This window comes from Acinonyx jubatus, chromosome D3 (genome assembly GCF_027475565.1).
Source record: "Acinonyx jubatus isolate Ajub_Pintada_27869175 chromosome D3, VMU_Ajub_asm_v1.0, whole genome shotgun sequence".
In the NCBI taxonomy this organism is placed as follows: domain Eukaryota; kingdom Metazoa; phylum Chordata; class Mammalia; order Carnivora; family Felidae; genus Acinonyx; species Acinonyx jubatus.
This window is the reverse complement of record NC_069392.1, coordinates 92,408,644-92,435,280: the sequence shown is the minus strand read 5'-3', so window position 1 is coordinate 92,435,280 and position 26,637 is coordinate 92,408,644. Positions and strand designations below refer to the sequence as shown.

Sequence of the window (26,637 nt, the reverse complement as noted above, 5' to 3'; positions counted from 1 at the left end):
CTTATTTGAACATAATTATAATAGCTGATCTAAAATCTTTGTCTCGTAAGTGCAGCATCTGGGCCCTTCATTGGCTGCTTACTTTCCTCTGCATGGAGGCCATTTTTTTTTCTGTTTCTTGATATATCTCATAAATTTGCTGAAAACTAGACATTTTAATTTTTTTTAATGTTTATTTCTTTGCTGCTTTTTGTTTGTTTAGTGACTTTCCTGGACAAATTCTGTAAAGTGTATTATTTGTTATGTGCGACCACTGTTAGCTTCATGGTCATCTGGTGATTGCACAGAGGTTTCCTTACGTGAGCTCAACCAGTAGGTCCCCCAGCCTCTGCTCGAGGCTCTGTGTGTGTGTCAGTTCCAGCTGCTTGTGCTCCACTTTAGCCTTCACTTCCTGACTCACAGAATCCCAGGTCAACCAGATAGAGATTCTATAGCCTTCTTGGGTCTCTCCTGATCATGCACACAGCACTGCATGTGTGTGTGGCCTTCTGTGTTTGTAGGAATTTCAGAGCTTTTCCCAGCCTCCTGTAGGTATCTTATTCCCCTCCATTTCTTTCACTGTGGTAAAATACACATGACATAAAATTTGCCACTTAACCATTTTACGTGTGCTCTTCAGTGTCACTAAGTACATTCACACGGTTGTGCAGCCGCCGCCTCCCCCCCCCCCCACCTCCATATCCAGAACTCTTTTCATCTTGTAAAACCAAAAGTCTGTCAGTTAAGCAATAACTTCCCAGTTCCTTGCAACTACCACCTGCTTTCTGTCTCCATGATCTGATGGCTCCCGGGACCTCCTACAAGTGGGACCACACAGCCTTCACCCTTCTGTTGCTGGCTCATTTCACACAGCACAGTCCTCCAGCTTCGTGCATGTTGCAGCAGGTGAAAGAACACCCTTCCGTTTTAAGGCTGAATGACACTCCATTGTATGGATATATACCAGTTGTACTTAGGAGTTCTCTGTGTATTCTGAGTATTATCCCTTTTTGCAGGCTGTTGTACTCTGTGGATAGTGTCTTCTGATGCGCAAAAGGTAGTTTTCATTAAGTCCAGTGTCTGTTTTTTCTTTTGTTACCTGTGCCTTTGGTGTCATATCCAGTAAATCACTACCAAACCCAGTGTCCTGAAGCTTTTGCACTATGTTTTTATTTAAGAATTCTGTAGTTTCAGGTTTTATATTTAGGTCATTTATCCATTTTGAGTGACTTTGGTAATGGTGTTGTTACATAAGAATCCAACTTCAGTATGATAAAAGCATTTTATTTAAATATATATATATATTAGCATGGGGTACTGACTTTATATTTTTACTTCCCTTTATATCAGGTTAAACAAGTTTCCTCTAAATGCAGACACGATTCGTTGGCATATAATTCTTGGTGTACTTACCAGAAATTGAAAAAGTGGTTCCAAGGATTGGGCAGTAAATATTGCAAGTCCAGTGGTTTCCAAGACTTTGCTTTCAACAGCGTTGAAAATTGTCCTAATTGTCAGCTAATAGATTATTAAAAATATTGTTAATGATAGACCACTCTATGATTATTTATTTTTGGCACATTACTTGGTAAGAGTCACAGAGCTGAGGTCTGGCATGCCTTCTGAGCCCTCAGTCCCATCAACTTACATTCACAGGGAGGAGAAGGAGCAAAAGAGCCAATGTTACTCTGACCTCATTTAGCAAAAACACTCCTCATGAAAGATTTTTTAGGTGTTTACTTAGGATGGTTAATAATTATTTATGAAAATGTGTAACTGTTTCAATCATGATTTAATCATTGTGATGACTTAGGCTACAAACTTTCTACTGTAAAAAATCTATTTATTTTATGTTACTGTATAGTTTTGGTCCATAACCCAGGCATTAAGTTCACCATCATAGCCAGTTTCTGAGCACACAGTTCACAGTATACAGTTTACATTCACACCGTTGTGCATACCGTCCAGTACTCTTTCCATCTTGCAAAATTAAAACTCCATACCACTGACACCAATATAGAAATATTCTCCACAAATAGAGCCTTGTGGCCATGTGAAAAAGAATGTTTAATTCAATTTATCTGATTTTCTTGCATAGAAGAGTGGCAGGGTACTCCAGCATAAATTATTATGATAAAATACTAGGCTTCAGTCCTCTTGGAGCAGTGTGATAGAAACAAGGGACCAAACAGAAAAAAAGCCCATGTGGAATTTCTGATTGTTATAACAGAGTTGGTTATTCTATTTTAAAATGCATGATGGTAACATCATATCACTATGGCATTTAGCTTTCATTGACTGTATTTAAAAGATCATCTGATAAAATATTTATTTTTAAAAGAAATACAGTATGCTGGAAATTATATCCCTTGCAACTATTTATTTTTGTTATGAAAAATTTAGATGCTAACTTAAAAATATGTTATCCTTTTTATAGTGGTAGTTTTTCAGAATTCCTCAGGAGGTATGTGACATTTGAAGACCACTGCATTAGTACATAGGGATCCCTATGCAAATGCCTGAACCAACTTTAAAGTTTTCTGGAGACCAGCCTGAAATGCCAAGCCTCGCTATAGGAGTTTGTTCCCGCGGCAAGGCTCATGACAAGGTAGTGACGGTTGAGCGTCAGACACTCACCTGCTGTCCCACATTCAAACCTGCAGAACTCCACAAAGGGAGGTGTCTGTTCGGGAGGCCGTCTCCTCAGTCCAGAACAGGTACAACTTCAAAGCTAAGTGCTCACTAAGGAAAGTTTTAAGAAAAACTGACATTATGGCACCTGCCCTAGGTTGGCAGGCAAGTTAGACAGCAGCCTCAATCTACTTTTTCCTCCTGTGCCCTGCTCACAGCCATAACATTTCCCCTTAGAAGGACCCAGATCCACAGAGTAAAGCAATCCACAGAGTAAAGCAACCCACAGAATGAGAGTGTTTCAAATTATATATTTGATCAGGGGAATGAGCCAGTTACAGAAAGACAAAAACGGATGATTCCACTCATATGAAGTACTTAGAGGAGTCATATTCATACAGACGGGCAGGTAGGTGGTGTCACCAGGGACTGGGGGAGGGGCTGGGAGTCCGTGTTTAATGGGGACGGACTCAGTTGCACAAGATACGAAGACACATGGATGGGGACAGCTACTCAGCAGTGTAAACTTTAGGGGCACCTGGGTGGCTGAGTCCGTCAAGCATCTGACTTCGACTCAGGCCACGATCTCATGGTTTGTGAGGTGGAGCCCCACATCCAGCTCTGTGCTGACAGCTCAGAGCCTGGAGTCTGCTTCGGATTCTGTGTCTCTCTTGTTGTCTGCCCTTCCCCTGCTTGCACTCTGTCTCTCTCTCTCTCTCAAAAATAAAAAAACATTAAAAAACATTTTTTTAATGGTAAACTTTATGTTATGTGTATTTTGCCATAATAAAAAAAATTAGGAAAAATGCTAATATCCCATTTCATACCTCTTTTTGCCAAACTTTGGGACTCATTCAACGTAAGAAGCATTGTTCACCATACTGCTGGATGGATTAACAAAGTCAGCCTCATTGTCAAATACAAATCAGACTTGCTTTCTGTCAGGAAGCAGTCTGGATTCATTTTCGTTTCCAATGCACACGTTAAGACGTATTTTGAAGAAGGGGCACCTGGGTGGCTCAGGTCATGATCCCAGGGTCCTGTTCATGAGCCCCGTGTCGGGCTCCATGTGGAGCCTGCTTAAGATTCTCTCTCAGTCTCCCTCTGCCCTCTCCTCTGCTCACTCACTCTTTCTCTCTCTCTAAAAAAAAGTTAAAAAAAAATTATAAAGACGTATTTTGAAGAAAACCACTAAAAGATTGGAGAAACAAATTAGACTAACCTTAGATTGACTGCCAAATGCAGGAGGGACGTGGCCCAGCATGGGCTGTTTCTCACTGCTCACCTAGGATGTGGCCTACTCCAGGGGGAGTGAGTCAGGAGAGGCAGCCGGTGTCCCTTAAATCAGAGTGAGTGCGTGGTGTCCAGTTTGGGGGAAGAATCAAGAACCGCACATGAAACTCAGAGGCATACGCTGATTTCATTGGACACCATTGAACTCTCCTTATGTGCTTAATGAAAAGAGGGTGCATACTGATAAGAACTAATTGCTCTGGAAGTTAGCTTGTATTAGATCTGAGATGGGAGAGATGACGGCTATTGTTGAAATGAAATGAATATTCATGATGTGACGACATAACCGAATCTGAAAAAAGATCACATTAAACTAATGTAGGCTTGAACTCTTGTGTCTTCAAAAGTTTTGTGGCCCCAGGATGTAAGCCTGTGTGTGAGAGATTGTGTGCTGCTCACCCTGGGCCAGCCAATGGTGCATGCTGGGATAAATATGGAGAAGAGGAGGAATGCTGACCTCTCAGCAATGCGGGAGGGATTTCTCGGTTTGCTGTGCTGTGTTCACAGGCCCCATCTCAAGATGGTCACCTCTGACAGCAGCAGAGTGGCGGGGGAGAGCCTTGCCTCGTGGCCCTCTGGGCTGAGCCCGGAGCCCCTCCTCCCCTGACCCAGTACGTGGGAGGAGGCCTTAGGGGTTGTGCTTGCCCATCGAAGGTGGCTTTTCTCGAACCAGTATTTCGGAATGTCCCACTGTCCTGCGTGCTGAAGTATTTTATTCCTGGGGCAATGTGGGATGGATGAGAGGTTTGTTTTGTTTTTTAAAAAGGGAAATGGAACAGCAGACTCTGGTTTTCAGAGATCTGTGGCCACGGAGATTTGGAGACTGATTCCCTTAAAACCAGTGGTTTTATGGTGTGGTCCCCAACCCAAGGGCATCAGCTTCTCCTGGGAACTTGTTAAAAATGCAAATTATGGGGCCCGCTCTCCAGATCAGCCCAGTCCAGACCTCTAGGGGCCTCCAGGTGATTCTGATGCCTGCCCACTTTGAGAACCACACAAACCCATATGGTTTGAGTTGATTTGCCCTTGACTAGCTGACATAATGTCTAGATGATGTAATGACTCGTATTGTATAAACATTAGACATTTCATTTTTGTGTATTTTGGAACCACTATAATTAGTTTTCAGTTGTGTTGAAGAGCACTGAATCTGTGCTGCCTGATGAATAAAGGTCTGTATTGCCAAGCGAGGGACAACAGCATGTCCTAATCCAGAAACCCTTAGGCCAAACAGAGGTGGTGTCCTCGGATCCCAGGATGGTTCAGCCCGTGGGAGGTGACCTAGGGTCCTTTCCTGGTAGAGAACTGTGCCAGGGCCAGGGTCTGTCAGGAAAGTTGGGCCCTGGGCATCTCCCAGAGCAGGCGGAGTGAGTACCGTCTTTTGAGAGAGAAACCTGCTCTGTGTTTTGGGCGGGACCAGGGCCCACGTTCGTGTCTCCCTGAGATTTGTGAAGCCTTCTTTTTACCACAGTCCTTCCTTCTTTCACTTTTGCTTCCACTTTTGATCCTTTGGTCTTTTAAAAATACAAGTCAGAGGCCCCTAGGTGGCTCAGTCCGTCAAGCATCTGACTCTTGATTTTTGCTCAGGTCATGATCTCGCGTGGGGCTCTGCACTGACAGCACAGAGCCTGCCTGGGATTCCCTCTCTCTTCCGCTCTCTCTGTCTGCCCCCCTGTCGCTCCTACGTTTGCTTTCTCTCATTCCCTCTGTCTCTCAGTAAATACATAATTTTCTTTTTTAAAAATCAAATGCAAATCATATCAAATCAGTTCCTTGCTTAAAATTGAAACTGTTCCAGGACCACCCATTGCCCTCAGGAAACATACAGAGCGTTCAGCTGGCCTTGCTTCCCTCCTGCCTATGAGTGTTTGCCCCTGTCTCGGGGCTGTGTGGACACCGCAAGCTGAGCCTGGACAGCCACCCCAAGTGAAGGCCCTCACTAAGCACAGGCTCCTGTTTCAATCTCGTCCACCATACTCATAATACTTTTTGACCTTGCTTTTTCTTCAGTAGCCTGAGCTCCAGCACCTGTCCTGTCCTCAGGACACAGGTCAGCGTTGAGTGAACTGATCCCCCACACTCCTGTCTCCCCTTTCCTTGTGTGTTTGCAGAAGCTCTATGAGGACAGGGACACAGTTCACCGCTGTGTCCGGGCCTCACGGAGGCTCAGGACGTGCTTGGCATGACGTGAACAAGCCTTATTTCGCGTCCTTTCCCTGCTACTTATGTCCCCCCTGTCTCTTGCATTGTAGTTTGGGGCTGAGTTCCGGAGATTTTCCTTAGACCGTCAAAAGCCAGGGAAGTTTGAAGACTTCTACAACCTGGTGGTTCACACGCACCACATCTCCAACACAGACGTGACCATTGGCTATGCAGATGTGCACGGCGACCTGCTGCCCATCAACAACGATGACAACTTCTGCAAGGCGGTCTCGAGCGCCAACCCCCTGCTCAGGGTCTTCATCCAGAAACGAGGTACCGGGGGCCGCTGCACCCATTTCAAACATGCAGTTTTCGGTTTTGTCTGTTGCTACAGAGCCATGCGATTCTCTTTTCTAGCCTGTGGTAGAAAAGAAGGTAACGTGTGTTTGGTCAACACCAGTTTATTAGAAGGTCTTCAAAATTTTAAATGCATTTTCAGTCTTAAAGAGTGTTGACTTCTGATTTTTAAAGACTGAGGAAGAAATACTATTGATGCTTTCATATTTTAATTGGATGCGAGTTCGCTAACAAAACGGCATTAGCCAGTAACCCAGGAATGAAACTTGTGGTTGCTAGTGTGTGTTTTCCACTGTCTTTTTAGGATTGGAAACTTATGCTAGCTTTAAATTATAACTTTGGCTAACTTTTAGCTCTGAGGGTCTAGCTTTGCTGTAACAGTATCATTTTATGGGAAAACCGGCTGCTAACGTAGGTTAATGGTTGGGAGGGCGTGTGCCCCGCTGTTGAGTCGAAGCTGGGCCTCGTGCTGGTCTCATCTCTACACTTGGGAGAATCTTCCCATTTCCAAATAAGATACTGAAGGAAAGAGACACCTGCAGGGAGGCATTTCCTGGCTGACTTGGTCGTGACTGGAACTTCTGTGCCCACAGCGAGCGCACAGACCGCCCGCAGGGGACACTTGCAGGGTGACTGCCGTGGCTCGCTGTGTTGGCTGCAGTGGCCTCAGTGGGGGCAGGAGAGCTGAGCAGAGACCGGGAGCGGCAGCCACAGTGTTCGGAACAGAAGGAGGCCGGGACGCTGGAGGCCGAGGCATATAGCCGGGCGCCTGGTTCTGAGGGCAGGCGGTGCCTCAGTCCCTGCTGCGGCATCACGTTGTCCCGAGGGGAGAAGGCGCACGTGCGGAGAGCTCAGGGTGTGCTGGCCGCTCTTCTTGTTTGTGCTGCTGGAAGGGAACAGCGGCGGACCCGCTGACCTCACCTTCTGCCTGGTTCTCTGGCACGAGATCAGACAGCTCTGCGTCTTCAGTCCCTGCTGAGCCTGGCTGTCCCGCTGATGGCACTGTCACTTCCTCGTAGTGGCTTTTGCTTCGTCCCCAGCCCTGCAGCGTTGCTCCGCTGCCTCCACGTGACCCCGGGCTCTGCCGCGTCCTCCTGCCGGCTGCTCTGGCCGCACCTGCGCCCGGCTGCCCCCCGCCTGGAGCCGCCCTCTGAGAGAGGCCCGCCCTCAGACCGCGCTACCCAGTCACCTCGTGTCCCCTCGGCCCGTTCTCTGCCCTGTTACTCTGCTTCTCTGTGCCTTACTTAGCGGCCGTTCTCAGGGCTCCTTGCTGGCCATCGGGGCCACGTCCCGCCGCTCCGCCCTGGCCATCCCGGGTCACAGTGCTTGCTCTCAGGGTGCGGGAGGGTGAGCAGTGGGTGCGGAGCACCGTGTAAACCGGAGATCTGCACGCGGGCTTTGTCATCCATCGGTCACAGAGGGAACGAGTGTTGTCTGTGCAGAGCTGAACTGGAGGTGCCACCGAGGGCGCACCTTTCCCTCAAAGTGCTGCTGACACCTGGCACCCCGTGCTGTGGACCCTCTGAAGCTGAGGTGACACAGGAAGCTCCGAGGTCTGTGTGCCCACGAGTGTGTCCACTTCCCAGGGGCGGCTCTGGCGGCGCTGCCTCTTTTCAGCTTGCTGGCTGAGGCCCTGTGTCCTGTCTTCATTGTTTACTTTCCCTCTGCCACTGCCCTGAGAGAAATAGCTCAAAGTTTAATTGGCTGGCTTAGGGTTTCTTCCCCCGCCCCGTAGTGTGTCACCTGCAACCCGTGCCTTTCTCTGTCACATGACAGAGACCTCTGTCAGGGACCCCAGTTCAGACCCTGCCTCTAGCACCTTCTCACTGACTCTGACCAGCTGATCCTTAATGTTCTTTCTGGTCTATAAAATGGGAGAGCAGCGCCTACCTCAGATAGTTGTCCTACTTGGGGCACCCGGGTGGCTCCGTCGGTTAAGCATTTGACTTCAGCTCGGGTCGACATCTCACAGTTCATGGGTTCGAGCCCTGCGTCGGACTCTGTGCTGACAGCTCGGAGCCTGGAGCCTGCTTCGGATTGTGTCTCCCTCTCTCTCTGCCCCTCCCCGACTCACACTCTGTCTGTCTGTCTCTCTCCCTCTCTCTCTCTCTCTCTCTTTCAAAAATAAATAAACATAAAAAATTAAAAACAAACAAATTATAGTTGCCATACTTAAATAGGAAAGGGCTCCTGGGGTGCCTGGGTGGCTCAGTCAGCTAAGCATCCAACTCTCTTTCAGCTCAGGTCATGATCTCCCGGTTTGTGAGTTCGAGCCCCACGGTGGGCTCTGTGCTGACAGCTCAGAGCCTGCCTGGGATTCATTCTCTCTCCCTCTCTCTCTGTCCCTGCTGTGTGCTCTCTCTCTCTGAAAATAAATAAAAGAAAAAAAGAAAGTACTCCTAATATTCACAGAGCTCAGCGCCTCGATTCCATCACTGGGGAAACGGGCTCTGCTCTCGCCATGCTCAGTGGACTCTTGCTGTAAATACTGCGTCCAGGTGGGAGAGGCGGGACAACTGTGTTGCTGTGGATGGTAGGAAGCAGGAGTCGTCCTGACACCCTCCATGTTCAGGACAGACTTGCTAACTGTGTGAAAGGCAGTGCCCATCTGCAGGCAGGGCATCGCTGAGGCTACCCTGGGAGGTGACACTCGGATCCCACGTTCTTTTCCTACAGCAGGTGTTCCGAGATGTCAGTCACAGTAATACTGTTTTCATGATTTTACTGCAGCCACCCTCACTCTGTCACTTACCTAATAACTTTCTATACCGTGGTGTATATTTTAGGAGAAATCTGTACTCCTATCACAAGTGAAGAGCCATCAGCCTTCTAACAGATGTTGAAGTAAACCCACAGTTATGTTTAGGAAACATACTTTGTCTGCCACTCATTAATCTCTTACCCCAAACCACACATGCACATCACAATGAAACTTCAGGCCAACCTCCCTTGTGAATACAGATGTGGAAACGCTTTGACAAAAATACCAGGATGTGGGAGTCCTATTCCCACACAGGAACTTATGCGTGACTGTTGACTGCCACGGTGTCCATGATGGCCAAAGGGTGCAAACGCCCCAGTGTGCGCAGACCGCGAGTGCACACAAGACGTGCGGTGGGACAGGGCTCAGTCGTAGACGGGACTGAGGGGACACAGCTCGCGGGAACCCTGGAAGGAGGGGCAGGTGAGAGTAGCCGGGTGTGCGGGCCGCTGTCGGAGGCGTGCGTTCAGTCTGTGCTCTGAGGTGCAGAGTCTGTGTCTGCAGAGTCGCTAAAACTTATTTGTTGCCCCAAAGCGATGCTCAACGCTCGGCGGCCACTTGCAGACGCGCGGGGCAGTGGAGGGTCGGCCACCAGTGCAGCGGGGTCCGCCTTCTCGCATCAGGTCTTCCGGCACACATGTGTCCTTGCCACAGTCTATTTACTGCCATGTTTCCCACTTTTGTGTGCTTATTCTTTTTTAATAATTGTGGCAAAATACATACAACGAAGCTTGCCACCGCTGTATACCCATCCGTCTCCACGATGCTTCTCATCCTGAAAAACCGAGCCATTCTGTCTTTTAGACCCTATGTCCCCGTTCTGCCCTCCCTCCAGCCCCTGGTGCCCACCACCCTACTTTCTACCTGTGTGACTGTGACCCCTCTAGGAGCCTCCTGGAAGTGGATTCCTGCAGTATTTGTGACTGGTTCACTTCACTGAGCGTTATGTCCTCAAGGTTCTTCTCAGGGGAGAGACTGCCAGCATTTCCTTCCTTTTCCAGGTTGAATGATACTCCATTTGAATAGGCCACATTTTGTTCATCATTCACCCATCAGTGGACATCTGGGTTTCTTCCATGTTTTAGCTGCTGTTAACATGAGACAAATATCTCTTTGAGACCCTGTTTTCAATTCTTTTGGGTATAGACTCTGTAGTGTAAATATTGCTGCTTCACATGGTCGTTCTACTCTTAAGTGTTTGAGAAACCGTCATACTGTTTTCCACAGCAGCTGCACCATTTTGCATTCCCACCAACAGCGCACAGGGTCCCAGTTTTTCCACACCCTCACCAGCACCTGTTGTTTTCTGGTTCTTTAAAAGTAGCCATCACAATGGGTGTGAGGTGGGATCTCGTACTCTTGATTTGCAGGTCCCTAATCATTAGTGATGTTGGTGTTTGCAGTGCTTCATGGGCACTTGTACGTCTTCTTTGGAGAGACATCCGTTCGGGTCCTTTGCCCATTTTTGCACAAGATTGCCTTTGGTTGTTGAGTTTCAGGGGCTCTTTTTGTTCTGGATGTTAATCCCTTGTCAGATATGGACTCACAAATATTTTCTCTCATTCTGTAGGTTGCCTTTATACTCTGCACATTGTCTTTTGATGTACAAAATTTCTAATTTGGAACAAAGTCAAATTTGTCTATTTTTTCTTTTGTGAACTGTGCCTTTTTATAACTGGCCGTGTGCTGGCCTGCCCTGAGACCTTAGTTCTCACACGGCCTCTAGTGACTGTCTCCTGTCCTGTCCTTGCATCTGCCCTACTCCCGGGAACAAGCAGCTCTTGCAGAAAAGGTCGGTGGTCCCCACCTCCCACAGCATTTGTCTGTCTGGGAACGTCTTGATCTCCCTCTTGCTTTGCGGCACAGTCTTGCTGGATATAGGAGTCACACGTGACAGGCCTGTCTTCATACACTGTTTTGAATGTGTTGTGCACTTTCTCTGAAACCCAAAGTTTCTGGTGAAAAATCTGCAGATAAGCTTACTGAGGGCCCCTTGGGTGTGATGATTCCCCTCTCTCTTGGTGCTTTCAAGATTCTTGGTCTTTTGAAAGTTTGGTTACAACTTGTCTCAGAGTGGGTCTGTCTGAGTTCATCTTATTTGGAGTTTGCTGAGCGTCTTGGATTTTATATTCATGTCTTTCTTAAAGTTAGGAAGATTTATAGCCATTGTTTCTTCAAATATTCTCTCTGCCCCTCTTTTCCTTTTGAGACTCCCACAGTGTGTGTGTCGGTCCTCTTGACAATGTCCTATGGGTCCCTCGGTCTCCGTTTTCTTCATTTACTTTCTATTCCACAGTGTTGATGATTTCCACTGTCGTGTCTTCAAGTTCACTGGCATTTCTTCTGTTTGTTCAAATCTGTTTTGAATCCCTCTAATCAATTTTTCATTTCAGTTATTGTACTTTTCAGCTCCAGAATTTCTTTGGGGTTTCTTTGCTGGTTTTCTCCTTCTTTACTGATATTTCCATTTTGTTCATACTTTTTTTTCATGATTTTATCCACATCTTCTAGTTCTTTCAGCATCTTTAAGACAGTTGCTTTAAAATCTCTCTAGTAGATCTGACACCGGGTCCTTTTTAGGGACAGATTCTGTTGAATTATCTTTTTCCTTTCAATGGGCCGAAGTCCCCTCTTTCTTTGTGTGCCTCGTGATTTGCTGAGCGCTGGACATTTGAATCTCATGATGCGGTTACTCTGGAAATCAGATTCTCCCCCTTCCCCAAGGTTTGCTGTTTCGTTGTTGTCGTTCTTTTCTTGATTGCAGGCTCTGTGCCGGGGGTCAACCTGAGGAGTCCATTTAATATCTTCCCCGGTCTTTTCTGAGCCTTTCCTTGGACATGTGCCGTCACTTCCTAATTTCCCCCAAATAGGCAGCTGTTTTTCAATGTCCTAGGCTTTAACGTGTGGCTCCCAAAAGGGGAAAAGTGGAAAACAAAAGGGGGATAAGAGGGCACTTATCCCCTTGAAGTCACTCGAGCTGGAGCTGGAGGGGTGACAGCAATGGCCGCCAGCCTCTGAGTCCGCACCTGTGTGGTCAGAGCATGGCCTCCTGCCGTTTGGGGGACAGGGTCCTTTTCGTCCACCTGGCTTCTGCGGGCTGCTCCAGAAACACGTGCCCGGCTGCCTGCCCCATGGCTGGGGCGCGGGACGGGTAGGTGCTGCTGTGCTACGAGCTGGAATGGACCAAAATCGACGACTTCTCCTGGACACGTGGCAGGCCTCGGGCAGAGTCCAGAGTTCCAAAGCAGTCCCATCACACAGGTTCCGCCCCTGCTGTTGTCATCTGGGGGGGAGAGATTCCCGGGGCCCCTGCTCTGCCATCTTCCCAGAATCCTCCTGTGCTTTTCTTGTGATTTCACTGTTGAAAATGACTCCATGCCTAGTGCAGGAGTGCTACTGAGTTTTCCTAAGTGCAAGAGGGATGTGATGTGCTGTACATAGAAAGTGCTCTTAGCTATGAGTTCAACATTAAGAATCAATAATATATACTAAATACATGTCTTTTTTTAATGTTTATTTATTTTTGAGAGAGAGAGAGTGGGGCGGGGGGGGGGGGGGACAGAGAGAGAGGGAGTCGGGATCTGAAGTGGCCCCTCTACTGACAGTCTCTGTGGGACTGAGTCACGAGCCATGAGATCATGACCTGAGCCAAAGTCAGATGCTTAACTGACTGAGCCCCTCAAGCACCCCACTAAATATATATCTTTAAATAGAAACACATATAGCAGAAGGTTTTATGTTGCTCAGTGGATGAAAACGTTGGTCAGAGGCTCACAGGAACCTAACCGTGTATTTTCCAAATAGCCATGTTTCAGTATTCAATAATTCAATGTTCACAGAGACTTTATAGAATATAACTACCATGTATAATGAGAGTCAACTGTATGAGAAGTCCATAGAGACAGAAACAGATTCGTGGTTGCTAGGGAGAAGGGAGTATTGGGAGGTTAGGGTTTCTTAACTGGACACTGAAATATTCTGTAATTCAATAGTGGTGTTGATTGCAGGCCTTTGTAAATATACTCATAACCATTGAATTGTAGTCCTTAAATGGGTGAACATTATGGTATGTAAGTTATTTTTCAATAAATTATATCTCAGTATCTCTCTTACAAAATTAAAAAGTATAAGACTCAAACCAGAGTCTCCTGAGTCTGAGCCTTGACCTTGGGTGACGTCATCTGGGCTCATCTTTAGCCTCTATTTCCAAAATTCAGCCATTTTCAATATGTGTAAAAACTTGGAGTTTTTAATTAATTTATTTACCATCAAAACTCCAGGCAGTGCTCAGGAACCTGCAGCTGGCCTCTATTTGGGGTCCGTTGGTAAACTTATGAGGTATGTAACTGGTCCTGCACAGCAGGGGTAGCAGGGCCTGCAACTTTGTTACAATAGAAATCATGGATATTCTCATATTGTGTGTTCATGTGCTTATTGTAGCCAGATATTTTGAATGTTACTTACTGTAAGCACTATTTTATTTTTTTTTTAAGTGTATTCACTCATTTTGGGAGAGAGAGGGAGGGAGTAGCAGAGAGAGAGAGAGAGAGAGAGAGGAGAGAGAGAGAGAGAGAGAATCCCAAGCAGGCTCTGGGCTGTCACTACAGAGTGCAATGCAGGGCTTGATCCCACAAACCTCGAGATCATGATCTGAGCCAAAACCAAGAGTTGGGCACTCAACTGACTGAGCTACCCAGGTGCCCTGTAATCGTTATTTGAAAACACTGGTATGGATTGTTATTCATTGTGTTAGTAAGAAAGCACATACAGTGTTATATCACATATTGGCTGTAGTATTTTGATCACTGTCTTCAAAGTAACTGATTTCCTTTATAAATACACGTATTTTACTTGATGCCTTTAAGAACATTATCCTGAGCAGCCATTTCCCAGCACCATCTCGCCGAGGGCCCTTGGAGCGTGCAGGGTTAGGAAGCCAGTTATGGAGAGTCTGCATTTGAGAGCTCAGATGACAGGCCAGGAATGACTTGGATTTTGTCCTCCCGGGACCCAGCCGGGGACATCTTCCTTAGGATGTTAGATGGCATTTCTGCCCAGGGGGACAAAGGACCATGCCTTTGGCCTTCACACATACAGGCTTCTCTCCTTCCGCGTTTAGTAGACTTCTGTAGTCCTCTGTCCAGCGCCGGACCCCTGCTAAACACTGCGGGGTCTCCCCTTGTATGCACAACAGACATCATCAGGCCTTTCACTTGAATGCTGTGCCCACTTAAGTAAGTTGCTGGAATCGAATTGTCCCAGGATCTGCGTACGTGGGCCACACACCCAGCCAGTGCTGGGGAGCCGATCTTCCCTGTCCCCTGCTCACTCCCCTGGTCATCCCCAAGGATGCAGGAACATTTCAGAAAGCTGGCCCAAACCAGAGAGAATACAGGACAAGACCAGCAAAGATACTCAGAGTATCTCTTTCTATTTTTAGCAGAATAAACAGGAAATGCAAACACTAACTTTTCACCACATATCCTTCAATAAATCCCTCCAACACCAGCTTCCCAGCCCTCTTGTTATTTAAGAGATGGGCCTTTTTGCCTCCCAGGCCCCAGCCTAGAACTGGAGGTGGAATCCTGATTGAGTATCCGTGGCTCTTCTGTCCCCAGGGTGAGGGGCCTCAGGGTGGCCTCAGGGTGTCACAGGGGGCTTGAGAAGACTTAATTATACCACAAGATTTTCAGCACAATTAGAATGCTCTGAAGTGTTTACTTGTAAAAGAAACATAAATACTGTGCGCTTCCCCGTATCTGTTCGCTGTTCTTGGTGTCGTGGTGTCCTTCTCAGTGCCTCGAATGAACAAGAGACATATGTTTGATTTATCACAAGTTGTGTGACTGGGGAGGGGGAGGGAGGGAGTTACCAGAAAAAGTAATTACGGGATGTTCTTCAAAGTAAAACATATAGAATCGCTGACAATTTGGTTACATGCACTGGAAGAATCTTAAAGTGTCAGGCTGTGTAAATCCTGCTTATAATTGCTTTTCTCAGATACTTCATTAAGTCCCAGAAGTTGTGTTCGGTTTTTAGGTTGGGGGTTCACTGCTTAGCAGGAAGCACTCAGGGTCTCTGATGTTTTAGGGTGCTACAATTCTCTTTCCTGAGACACTGCCCCGGGTCGGAGGCTGTGTGTGTTGAGGGCAGGGAAAAGCCTAGTTGTGCTGAAGTAACCTTGTCTGTGTCCCTGTGCTTGTAGGAACAGATGTAACACCCTCTGCTGTGGGAGCTTTTTCATGAGACATATTTGCTTCTTTAACTGCCACTGATTCCTGGAAGTTTGCATATTTGGAGAATTTCCTTTTTTTTTTTTTTTTTTTAATTGAAAGAAAAGGCAAACACTCTCCCGTGGCTCCACCGTGGGAACATTCAGAAAACAAAATGCCTGAAGCCCGCATTCACCCCTGGAGTGGGAGTGGAAGGGGGGAGAGAATGTGCTGATGTAGCTCATTAAAAAGAAAACAAAGCCAGAGCCACCCACCATCCAGAAGAATCCAGGGGCTGGTCCTGGGCAAACTAGCCATCTGTGCAGGCAGTCAGAAACCACGAGGTCATCGGCATCTCCTGGACACAGCTTGGTGCACCTGTGCCCCGGGGCTGCCCCTGCCCCCCAGCTGAGCCTGCGGGAAGGCGGGAAAGTGCCCCAGCCCAGTGAGCACCTTGAACATGGTGGTGACATGGAGGTGGGTTTGACCTTTTCTTGTTTGTTCCCTGGTCACATGTTTTTTTTTTTTTACATATTCAAGCCCAGGGTGTGTTTATAATTTGGACTCGTGCTGTTTAAAGTCCTAATATTATCATAAATATATCCTGTCATTAAACTCTTTGCAAGACTTTTTGTTTTTATTTTTTTTTTAATTTATTTTTTGCCTTTTCTTTTTATTTACTTTGAGAGAGACAGGGAAAGGGAGAATCCCGAGCAGGCTCTGTGCTGACTGTGCGGAGCCCGATGTGGGGTTCAATCTTACGAAACCATGAGATCATGACCCGAACCATAGTCAAGAGTCGGACTGAGCCGCCCAGTCACCCGTGTAAGACTGTTTTTAAAAGTCTTTTCGGGGCGCCTGGGTGGCGCAGTCGGTTAAGCGTCCGACTTCAGCCAGGTCACGATCTTGCGGTCCGTGAGTTCGAGCCCCGCGTCAGGCTCTGAGCTGATGGCTCAGAGCCTGGAGCCTGTTTCCGATATTGTGTCTCCCTCTCTCTCTGCCCCTCCCCCGTTCATGATCTGTCTTTCTCTGTCCCAAAAATAAATAAACGTTGAAAAAAAAATTTAAAAAAAAAGAAAATTGTTACCATTTAAAAAAAAAAGTCTTTTCTGCTTATAACATATTTGTAAAAGAAAATTCAAACAATGTGGAAATAAACAACTCCACCACCCCCAAGGTAACCACCGTTAGCATTTTGGTGACCCCTCCCAGATCACGTGGTATAGGTAAATAAGTTGGACATAGTTTTACATAAATAGGATCATAATAAACATACACTTTTAAATTAGTTTTAACTCACAGACATTGTTTTAAGCTAGTATTGTATTTTTTACTTTTTGTAGATGTATGTAGACACAAACTATCTTTTAATGGAGATGTATAAATGTATATATAAGTGTTATATCAATGTAACAAAACGTAACCAACCCCTTATTTTATATTTAAAACTTTTCCAAATTTTCATTCTTACAAACTGTGTTATGCGTTTTTACCTGTGTGTCCATCTGTCTCTTCCGGGAAAATTAGCCGAAATGTCTTGCTAGGTTAAAAAGCATATGTATTTTGAGCTAAGACACTGCCAGTGGAATTCTTTTTAGGAGGGCATTAGAATGACATTTGAATGGAATCTTCTTAAACACATCTTGGAAGACTGTCCTTGTGTGGCAGGAAGACTCATGAGCCTTGAATTTGCCCTCCTGAATGCTGCAGTGAAGGCCAGTGAGGGTCTCCCTAGAAGTGGGCTGTGGGCTGCTCTCCTGTTAGGACAGCAGCCGGCTTTGGACCCTGCAAGTCTGGGACCTCAGCTGCCGCCTTGTGGGCCTCTTATCCTGCTCTAAACAGCTGATATCTTACGTCCTGTGTGTAGGGAGCTCCTCTCAGCCTGGCCTTGCTGGGTGCAAGCTGCAGACCCCAGGGCTAAAGTTTAGGGTAGAGGCTGTGGTTTTTGCATGGGGACATGGTTCCTGCCGAAGCTTCCACAGAGGCCAGAGTACTGTTTGTCTGGAGGTGACCATCTCACTGTTTCTTTTCTGTCAGGGCAGAGTGGCTGGTCATATGATGAGTAACATGTTTATTTAAGCCAGTTCTCAAAGAGGACGAGGTCAGGGATTCCAGTTTGATGGGAAATAAGGCCAAGCATGGAGGCACAGCATGGGGCTTTCTTTCAACATTGAAGCCGACAGTCCTGAGCCAAGTGATTGGTTGTGAGGCTGCCTGTGTTAGCAGGATTTCTCTTTGAAACAAATCTTTTTAAACAAAAAGCAGCATACTCCTCAGATAATGTAACAGGGCTGTGTTTCTGTTTCCAGGGTGGGTTAGGGTTGTGTACCTTCACCTATTTTTAGAAGAAAGGGATTCGTCGGCCCTTTGGATGGCCTGCCTGGTAAGCCCCACACCCTACAGCCTGCACCTCCTGCGAGTGCCTGACTGTTTAGAAGCTGCTCAGAGCTGGGCGATCAGGTACTTCCCGTGGGAGGTGGAGCCCTGGTGCCCACCTGACCACACAGGCCTGCAGACTGGTCATTCCTTCCTGGATTCTCTAAACCCCACGCCTTCCTCAAGCACTGTGGCGAGCAAATTGGATAACGTTCCTGCCATTTGAGTCAGGTGTCTCCTGGGGGCGTGTAGGGGTATGTAGCAGAGCCCCAGAGATGGGCCTGGCCCCGCAGGGCCGTGCAGATGGAGTTGGGTGATGGAGAGCCATGGGCAGGGTTAGCAGGGTCTCTGTGGGACCTGACGGAAGTGTCGCTACAGGAGTTGGTTCGTGGGAAACCTGCCGCGCTGCCTTCCCTGAAGCCTGGTGGTAACTGCGCACCCCTGCGTGTCCTAGACCACATGCTCTGGGAGGCAGGGCCCCACCTGTTCGTCTTTGGAAGCGTCTCCCACAGTCAGGACCCAGGTTCAGTCAGGACCTGGTAGTCTGGAGTGGATGCTACTGTTTTGTTCAACATTGCCAAAGGCAGGCAGAATGAGAAATGCCAGCCCCCTTTGGGGTTGAGCTTTCTGGCCCTTGTTGGGGATGGGCAGACACAGGTGTCAGCATGGGGATTTTAGAGGGATGATCTAGCTTCTAGTACCTTCTGAAAGTCAGGTCCTTGCCAGTCCCTTTTGATCCTATTGATGGTACCTGGGGAGGTCAGCCAGCCCTATCTTGGCACCATAAATTATGGAGCCCTCCCCTGGGGATTCACTCATAATGGCTACAGAATTACCAGCTCTTTGCTAGTTTCCTCGTTCAGCTAAGACGATGTCTCAATAGGCCTCATCCCAGTTTGTGGTTGTGCTTCTGCTCCTCCATTTAGCACCCCGTTACTGAGCACCCACAGGTTGGACAGTTACAGGCTCACCTCACATACGGGCTCCTGCCCTCGAGGGACTGGGGAAGACAGTGACCACCCAGGTGAGTGTGCTGTGGGAGCCAGAACGGAAGGTCCCGGAGGTTTTTCATGAGGAGATGGCACCAGGCTAAGCACAATGGGCAGACTGAAAAGCGTGTGTGAGTTCATGGGAGAAGCAACAGGTTGTGGGGCTCAGTCTCGAAGCACCAGGCCGAAGTGAGCCTGGGAAGAGATGGTAGGAGAGGACCAGGGGGCCAGCGAGCACCAAGACGGTCTGTGATTGTTCCCTTGCCTGCCAACAGTGGGTGTGCACTAATGAGCTGGGACTAGAGTAGGAAGCCCCTGGCAGAGGACGCCGTCGGCTAAGAGACCCCACAGGACTGGCAGACAGGAGAAGACATGTAGGGAAAACGCCTAGAGTGATGTACAAGCTCTGTGACCAGTTGCACGTCTCAGATGACCTCAAGTTGAGATGGGTCTTAGCACGTGGCTGATTAAAACATCTTCTGTAGGTAAGGAGTAGTTGATAGGTATTAATCTTAAATTGTGCTCTCTTAAGCATCTTGCATTCGAACCATCTTTGCTGGAAAAGGGCACCGGGATCTGAACACATTGAAATTCTTCCTCTTAGCCACAGGCTAGCCCACTGAGTCTACACCTAAGTTGTGGTCTTAGTGTAACAAAGCTGGGGGCACTATTTATGTTCCTATTGTTAGTCATGTTGAACCCATCGAATGTCATTCCATCTGGAGGAAAATCTTTTTAGGAAGGAGTGAAGTTACTTAAGAGAGCCTACAGTTACCTTCGACCCTGGAGGGCCCAAGAGGCAAGGACGCCCCTGGGACAGGCTCTACCCGCTCTGTGTAGCCGTGTCTGTTTAAAAGGTTTTCTTGTTCCAGAGGGCAGGTGTGGGAGGCCAGGAGCCAGTGGAAGTCCAGGTGGACTCTCAAAAGCCCACGCTCCAGCTGAATCTGGCCTCAGCAGAATTCACAGGGAACAGAAGGGAGTCATCCCGCATGGGCAGCTGGACAGGAAAGGGGATGGTCTGTTTTAGAAAAATGGTTTCCAAAGCCCTGTGTGAAATTACTGTGGTGCCCCTCCATCCCAGGCCCTTGGACTCACAGCTCTGGAGATGTTTGCCTTTTCATTTGTTCCTTTTTTACTTTTCTTTCTCCATCACTTCCCAGACTTCACCGTTATGCCAGCCTCACCCCCTTCTCTGTGTCTGTGTGACTCCACTGGGTGGCCGTGCTGGAGAGAACACAGATGATTTACCTGCACTAGCTTGGAGTCCAGAGATATAAAAATTTCCACTGTGAACTTTTCTCTCCCAGAAGCGTAAGCAAGATTTGGATTTCCTCCTGCACAGTGGTCTGTCTTCCTGTTTTTGCCGGTATCTCTATTTTCCACCCTGTCCTGTGGGAAAATGATTCAGCACGGAGGCCACCGGCCACAGCACATCCCCTGGCACCCCAGGTCTTCTCCCGAGCCGTTGCGTAGCAGCCAACACATGCAGACAGAACTGGGACGAGGCTGACAGCTGGACTGGGGAACGCAGGCAGGATGCGGCCCCTGGCCCGCCAGCCCCACCACCAGGCTGGGAGACCGTGCAGGGGAGCATCACTACAGTGTGTATTAACCACTGATAGTGGAAAAACCTCCGTAACATAAAACTTACCATTTTAACAATTTTAAGTGTACAGTTCGGTAGGGTCAGGTGCGTTCCCACTGGTGCACGGTCGCCAGCCGTCTCCTGAACTTACATCCTCCACACTGAAACTGTACCCATTAAACCTGATGTGTTGGGTGAGTTCAGGTCAAGCTCCGGTCGGATACTTTCCCAGAACATATCCATGTATATCTGATGTACGTCTGTCATCTTGTTAAAAATTTCAAATCAGAGGGTAAGGAATTATACTTTTTCCAAAAGCACATTGTCACTTGCTGATGGGAATCACCACATCCCTGCAGAGAACCAGGCCTTCCCTGGGGGCTGCGTCTGTGGCCCAACCCTTCTCCCTCTGGCTGCTGGTGACCGCACCGGGACCCGGGGCTGGCAGGGATGGCCGTGCATGTTGTAAGTCTCAAGTTAAATTACCCCAGGAGGAAGCGCCTTCCAGACACTCTGGACATAGCAGGGCATGAGCCATGACTCAGAACAGTCGGTCACCCCATTCCTGTCTTCCGCTTGCTGGGGACCCTCTGACCTGTGGGGAGTCCAGGTTGGGAAGTCATCCCACGATGGCAGCCTCTGTGCTGCCTTTATGTGCTGGGACAGGAGACCGCTGATGGCCTGGGGCTTCTCTGTCAGTCCAGCAACAAAGAGCTGCAGATGTGCTTTCTCCTGGACATCTCTCATTCCGTGTCCCAGACACTGGGGCGGGGGGGGGGGGGGGGGGGTACATCGTGACAGCCCAGCTACACAGCTCCCTCCCTCCCTGTGGCTGATAAGCCTGGAGGCTCCACTGACAGACCTAAGAGCAGGAAGATGGTGAGGTTTGGGGCGGTGCCGCTGCTTTTCCAGACCCAAGTGCTGCTGCTCTAACCATCCTGCCTCCGCCCTGCCTTCCCCGGCATCACCAGACTGCCTGTGGCACCCCCTCCCTGGGTGTCGCCGGACCGCATGCGGCACCCCCTCCCTGGGTGTCTCTGGACTGTGTGCAGGGCCCCCAGGTGTCGCCGGGCCGCGTGCAGGGCCCCCTCCCCGGGTGTCGCTGGACCTCGTGCGGGGCCCCCGGGTGTCGCCAGACCACATGTGGGGCCGCCGGGTGTCGCCGGAACGCATGCAGGCCCCTGGGTGTTGCCAGACCGCGTGCGGCACACACCCCCCCCCCCCCCCCCCCGGCGTCGCTGGACTGCGTGCAGGGCCCCCGGCACAGCCTACCCTTCAGTGCATCCCAACAGCCGGCCCTCAGAGCAGTCTCCCCTCAGCCTTGGCCCGCCCTGGGCTGCAGTTGGGGTGGACATTTGGTTGAGGCCTCTCGGGGGGGGGGTCCCTGCCCATCCCCATGTGACTTCAGTGGAGAGGTCGGCCTCAGTGACCCCAAGAGAATAATTATCGATGCCGCTTATCTGCAGGAGCACGTGCCCTGCCACAGGACACTTTTTGTGTTGGTGTCTCCTGTAGAGTGCCCTCTCACCTTTGACCTGAGCACCACCCAGGGTTTTCCAGCTTCCCTCGGTGGTTGCACAGAGGTTCTTTGTGTGGTTAACACGGAGAATATAAAGCACACATTTTCGATGTTCAGGATCACCAGTGGGCGGAGTCAGAGGATTCGGGGTCTGGGAGACAGGTTGTCTGGGTGAAGAGGGGAACCCCCATGTGGGGGAAGTGTAACCTGGACTGTGTCTCTAAGGAACGAGTCTTCGGGGCGCCGCCGCCGCCCCCCCCCCCACCCCGGCCATTGCCCAGTGCACAGGCACGAAGGGTAGCAAACGCTAACAGAGCCTCCTGCTCCGTCGGGATCACAGGAATTTGAGGTTGCTGTAACGCTAAGGGGTTGTGTAGTCCAGCCCCATGACCTACAGGTGAGGACACGGGCCCTGCACGTGGTGCTGCAGATCTAAGGGGCTGCCGATTCCACAGGAGGCGTTGCTGGGGTTCCTGCTGACTGCCAGGTGCCTCTGAAGTTAAATCTGCCCTAAACCCTCACTGCTTTGCAGTCTTCATGCCCGGTGCTGCAGACCCAGATAATGCTCCCGTGCCCCCCTGCTGCCAGGGCTGTTCTCCAGATGCTTTGCCTGGCCTGGCCAGTGACTGCTGAGCATTCCTAGGACGGGTGTGGGTGGGGCGGAGGGGGGTGACAGGCTGCACACATGGTGTGTGTTTCACAGGCGTTTCTGAGTCTGTGTTACAGACAGGCACTCGTGAGCCCTATTTTCTGCACGTGGGCAGTGATTTTCTTGTGTGGGCTGCAGGGGCCAGTGAGGGTCCAGGGGCTGTGCGGTCATCACGGACGAATCAGGGCACCCTCGCCCACAGACCCCACAGCACCCTTCCCCCTGCCCACCACTCCCCCAGCCCGTAATGTGGGGCTGGGCTGTCTCTTTCACAAAGGAGAACCTGAGCCCCAGAGAGCTGCCAGGGTCCAACCTGTGCCTGGATCTGCCTGTCCAAAGCCTGTGCTCTTGTGTCTCCTCCCACGGCTGTAGTTGCGAAGAAAGCAAGCCCTGGGCACACGTACTGCCCGGCACATGGGTTAGAGTCTCCGTTTGCCTGAGGGGGAACGTCAGGAAATGGCCTAGGATGGCAAATTCCTTGGACGACAGCATCTGGAGGGTGAGCCAGCGTGCAGTGTGGCTCTCTGTCTGCCCACCAGGCGTGACCCCAGCCAGGACTTTCCTGGCCCAGATGGTTGTTGCTGCACTGGGCAGCTTCTTAGAAATGCCAGGAAGATGACGCGTTCCAGGGGTTTCAAGACATATTAAGTGGACAACACAGAGTTCAAAACTGCGTGTGCTACATTGCCCTCCGTAATGGAAGGCGACGGTAAGAATCTCTGTTCATATTTGCTTACATTTGCATAAATAGACTGCAGATAAATAAGCTAAATAAACTGCAAAAATCACAACGTTGGGTGGGGGTGGAGAGTGGCTCTGGGTTTGGGGGTTCTCTTTGGGTGATGAAATGTTCCGGAATCAGTTACATGGCTCTGTGAAGCACCAGAAACTTGATTTGCACACATTCAGCAGTGAACCCTGGTAGATAAATCACATACCGTGTGATGTCTCGGTCCAGCTGCTTAAAACATCTTCCTGAAGCAGCACCGCGTTTGGCTCGGAGCCTCCATCCAGTTATTTGACACTAGCTGAATTCTTGGCGTTTCGCCCCTTCGCTCCAGAAGGAGATGGAGGGGGGAGGGGCTCCCGTGAACCCTCGTGGCCCCAGGAAGGACTGGGGGCAGGGGCTGCACCCCGAGCATGGTGAGGAGGCGCCTCGCGTGTGCTGCTACAGCTCTCGCTGGTGTCCGTGCGCAGGAGATGTTAGTGCAGGAGCAGAAGACGGCAGAAGTTGGCGGTCTCCTTGGTGGGCTCAGAGGAACAGAGCCGTTGGCCCAGTGGCCCTCCCCTTAGGACGGGCTGCTCCTGCGGGACTGGGCCTTGGTGGAGTCAGGAACGGCCTCTCTGGGGCTTCTGCCATCCCCTCGGAGAGGAAGGAGGGTGGTCGGTCCAGCGCGCCAGCCAGGCCTGGGCTGTTAACGCCGGCGTGAGAACCACTGAAGGAGGTCCACTCTAAGTACAGGCTTTCCTGCCAGCGGTTATTTTCGGCTGTTTCGATTACAGTTGTCCTCTCCGGTAACTGCCATGATGTCCCATAAACACAGGCTGAAGCACAACGTGGCTGCAGGGCCAGGGCTGGGCGGGCAGACACGTGGATGGTCCCGCTCCTCCTGGAGGTGACAGTGACCCTGTGAGGCTTCAAGTAGAGACTCAGAGATTGAGCCAGTGAGTGGCAGCCATGGCCTCTGACTCGGTGGATGCTGTCACCGATGCACCCTCTGTGGGCACCTGAAACTGCTCTGCGAACTGGGGACGCGCAGCTGCAGCCAATCACCCAGCCCAGGCTCTCCGGGCCCCACCAGGCTTGACCGTAGGTTAGGCAAGCTGGCTTTCCCGAAATACCCACTGTCCATTGTGCCCTGGCAACTGCAGCGCAGAGCAACTGGCATGGATGCCGTCCTGCTTCTGAGACAGGCTCCCGAGAAGCTACGGGAAGTCAGTCGACGATTTTGTTGGGAATTGGGAGGGGTTCTCGTTTCTGCTTTCCCATCTCCTTTCTCCTACGCCACAAACAAGGCTTCAGTGTCCGGTGTGGAAGACAGAGGGCGCTTCTCCTTGGGAAGGGGAGGGGAGGGGACAGGACCCGAGTCTCTTTGGCCACCAGCAAGGTTGGGTGGGCCTGCTGAGGCGAGACCTGCTCCTGGTTGTTATTCACCACTGGGGATGCCAAGTGCAGACCGCGGGCCAGGACAGGCCAGTGTTCTTTGTCCCTGGTTGGAACGGAGGGTGCACAAACCATCGCTTCTGGGTCTCAGAAGGTGGCCCCAGAGGCCTGGGGGACACCAGCTCCATGTCCTGGTGCCCCCTCACTGTGCCGGTAATAGCTGGGCCCCTGGAGCCATGGGAGCACTCGTGCCCACTTCCCAGTGGTTCCTCAGTCCAGTTTGGGGACACAGGACGAAGCGGCGTCTGACTGCTTTACAGCAAAGACTTGGGAGGAGCAGGAACCCTCTAGAGTGCAAAGGGTTGACTGAGTCCACTTCTGGCTTGTGAAGTCTATTGTCTGAGATCAGCTCTGTGTTTCTGTTAGTCTCGCTCCCTTGGAAACACCCCTGTCCTCCACTTCCTGGGTTAGCCTTCGCCCTTCAAGGGGACCACAAGGAGAGTGAGCCCCAGCTTCTCAGCTCACCGGCCACGCCGCCCTGGGCAGTCCCCTTCATCTCTCTTGTAACCCAGCGTCCTTCCTGTCAGACTCAGAAATGTTCCTGGCATATCAGCTCCAGCTGCTGCCACCCTCCTTCCCCTTCCTGTGGCCCCTGGAGCAGGTGTGTGGAGCTGTGGGTGCAGGAGGTGGGGCACAGGTACCCCAGGACCTCCCTGAGAATGAGCTGCACCCCTCATCAAAGCTGGTCTTTGGGCCCCCCGTGTGCATGGTCCTCACACTGCCCATCACATGTGTTCTGTCTGCAGGACGACGTTCCTTCCACTCCGGAGCGAAACTTAAGAACCAGGCTTCACTGTTCTTAAGTTTCGCTCTGGAGTGGAAGGAACGTCGTCCTGCAGACAGAACGGTTCCATATTGAGCTCTCAGTGGGAGACACCTGCTGTGCAGAGCTGTGGGGACTGCCTACGTCCATGGGGGATACCATGAGAACTCTTTTTTTATTATTATTTAAATTCAAGTTAGTTAACATACAGTGCAATATTGGTTGCAGGAGTAGAATTTAGTGATTAATCACTTGCATACAGCACCCAGTGCTCATCACAAGTACCCTCCTTAATACCCGTCCCCTATCTAGCCCATCCCCCACCCACCTCCCTCCATCAACCCTCAGTTTGTTCTCTGTCATTAGCAGTCTCTTGTAATTTGTTTCTCTCTCCTCTTGTTTCCTCCCTTCCCATATGTTCATCTCTTTTCTTTCTTAAATTCCACACATGAGTGAAATCATATGGTATTGGTCTTTCTCTGATTGACTTATTTCACACAGTATAATACATTCTAACTCCATCCATGCCATTGCAAATAGCAAGATTTCATTCTTTTTATGGCTGAGTAGTATTCCAGTGTGTGTGTGTGTGTGTACGTGTGTGTACGTGTGTGTGTGTGTGTGTGTGTGTGTGTGTGTGTGTGTGTGTGTGTAAACACCACATCTTCATTATCCGTTCATCAGTCAATGGACATTTGGGCTCTCTCCATAGTTTGGCTATTGTTGATAATGCTGCTATACACATTGGGGTGCATATATCCCTTTAAGTCTGTATTTTTGTATCCTTTGGGTAAATACCTATAGTGCAATTGCAGGATCATAGGGTAGTCCTATTTTTAGTTTCTTGAGGAACCTCCATGCTGTTCTCCAGAGGGGCTGCCCCAGTTTGCATCCCTACCAAGAGTGAAGAAGTTTCCCCTTTCTCCTCATCCCCACCAACATCTGTTGTTCCTTGTGTTGTTAATTTTAGCCATTCTGACAGGTGTGAGGTGGTATCTCAATGTGGTTTTGATTTGTATTTCCCAGATGATGAGTGATGTTGAGCATCTTTTCATGTGCCTGTTAGCCATCTGGATGTCTTCTTTGGAAAAAAAGTCTATTTGTGTCTTCTGCCCATTTCTTAAATGGGTTACTTGCTTTTTGGGTGTTGAGTATAATAAGTTTTTATAGCTTTTGGATACTAACCCTTTGTCAGATATGTCATTTGCAAATATCTT

The 26,637-nt window shown here is 49.6% G+C and overlaps 1 protein-coding gene across 1 annotated transcript in view; it reads left to right on the top strand.

Moving 5' to 3' along the window:
* Positions 1-26,637, top strand: part of PARD6G (par-6 family cell polarity regulator gamma) — a 91,166-nt gene that overhangs the window by 19,627 nt on the left and 44,902 nt on the right. The window contains exon 2 of the mRNA XM_027069255.2: positions 6,156-6,378. Within this exon, the coding sequence (XP_026925056.1) occupies positions 6,156-6,378 (223 nt within the window). The remainder of the gene's footprint in view (positions 1-6,155; positions 6,379-26,637) is intronic.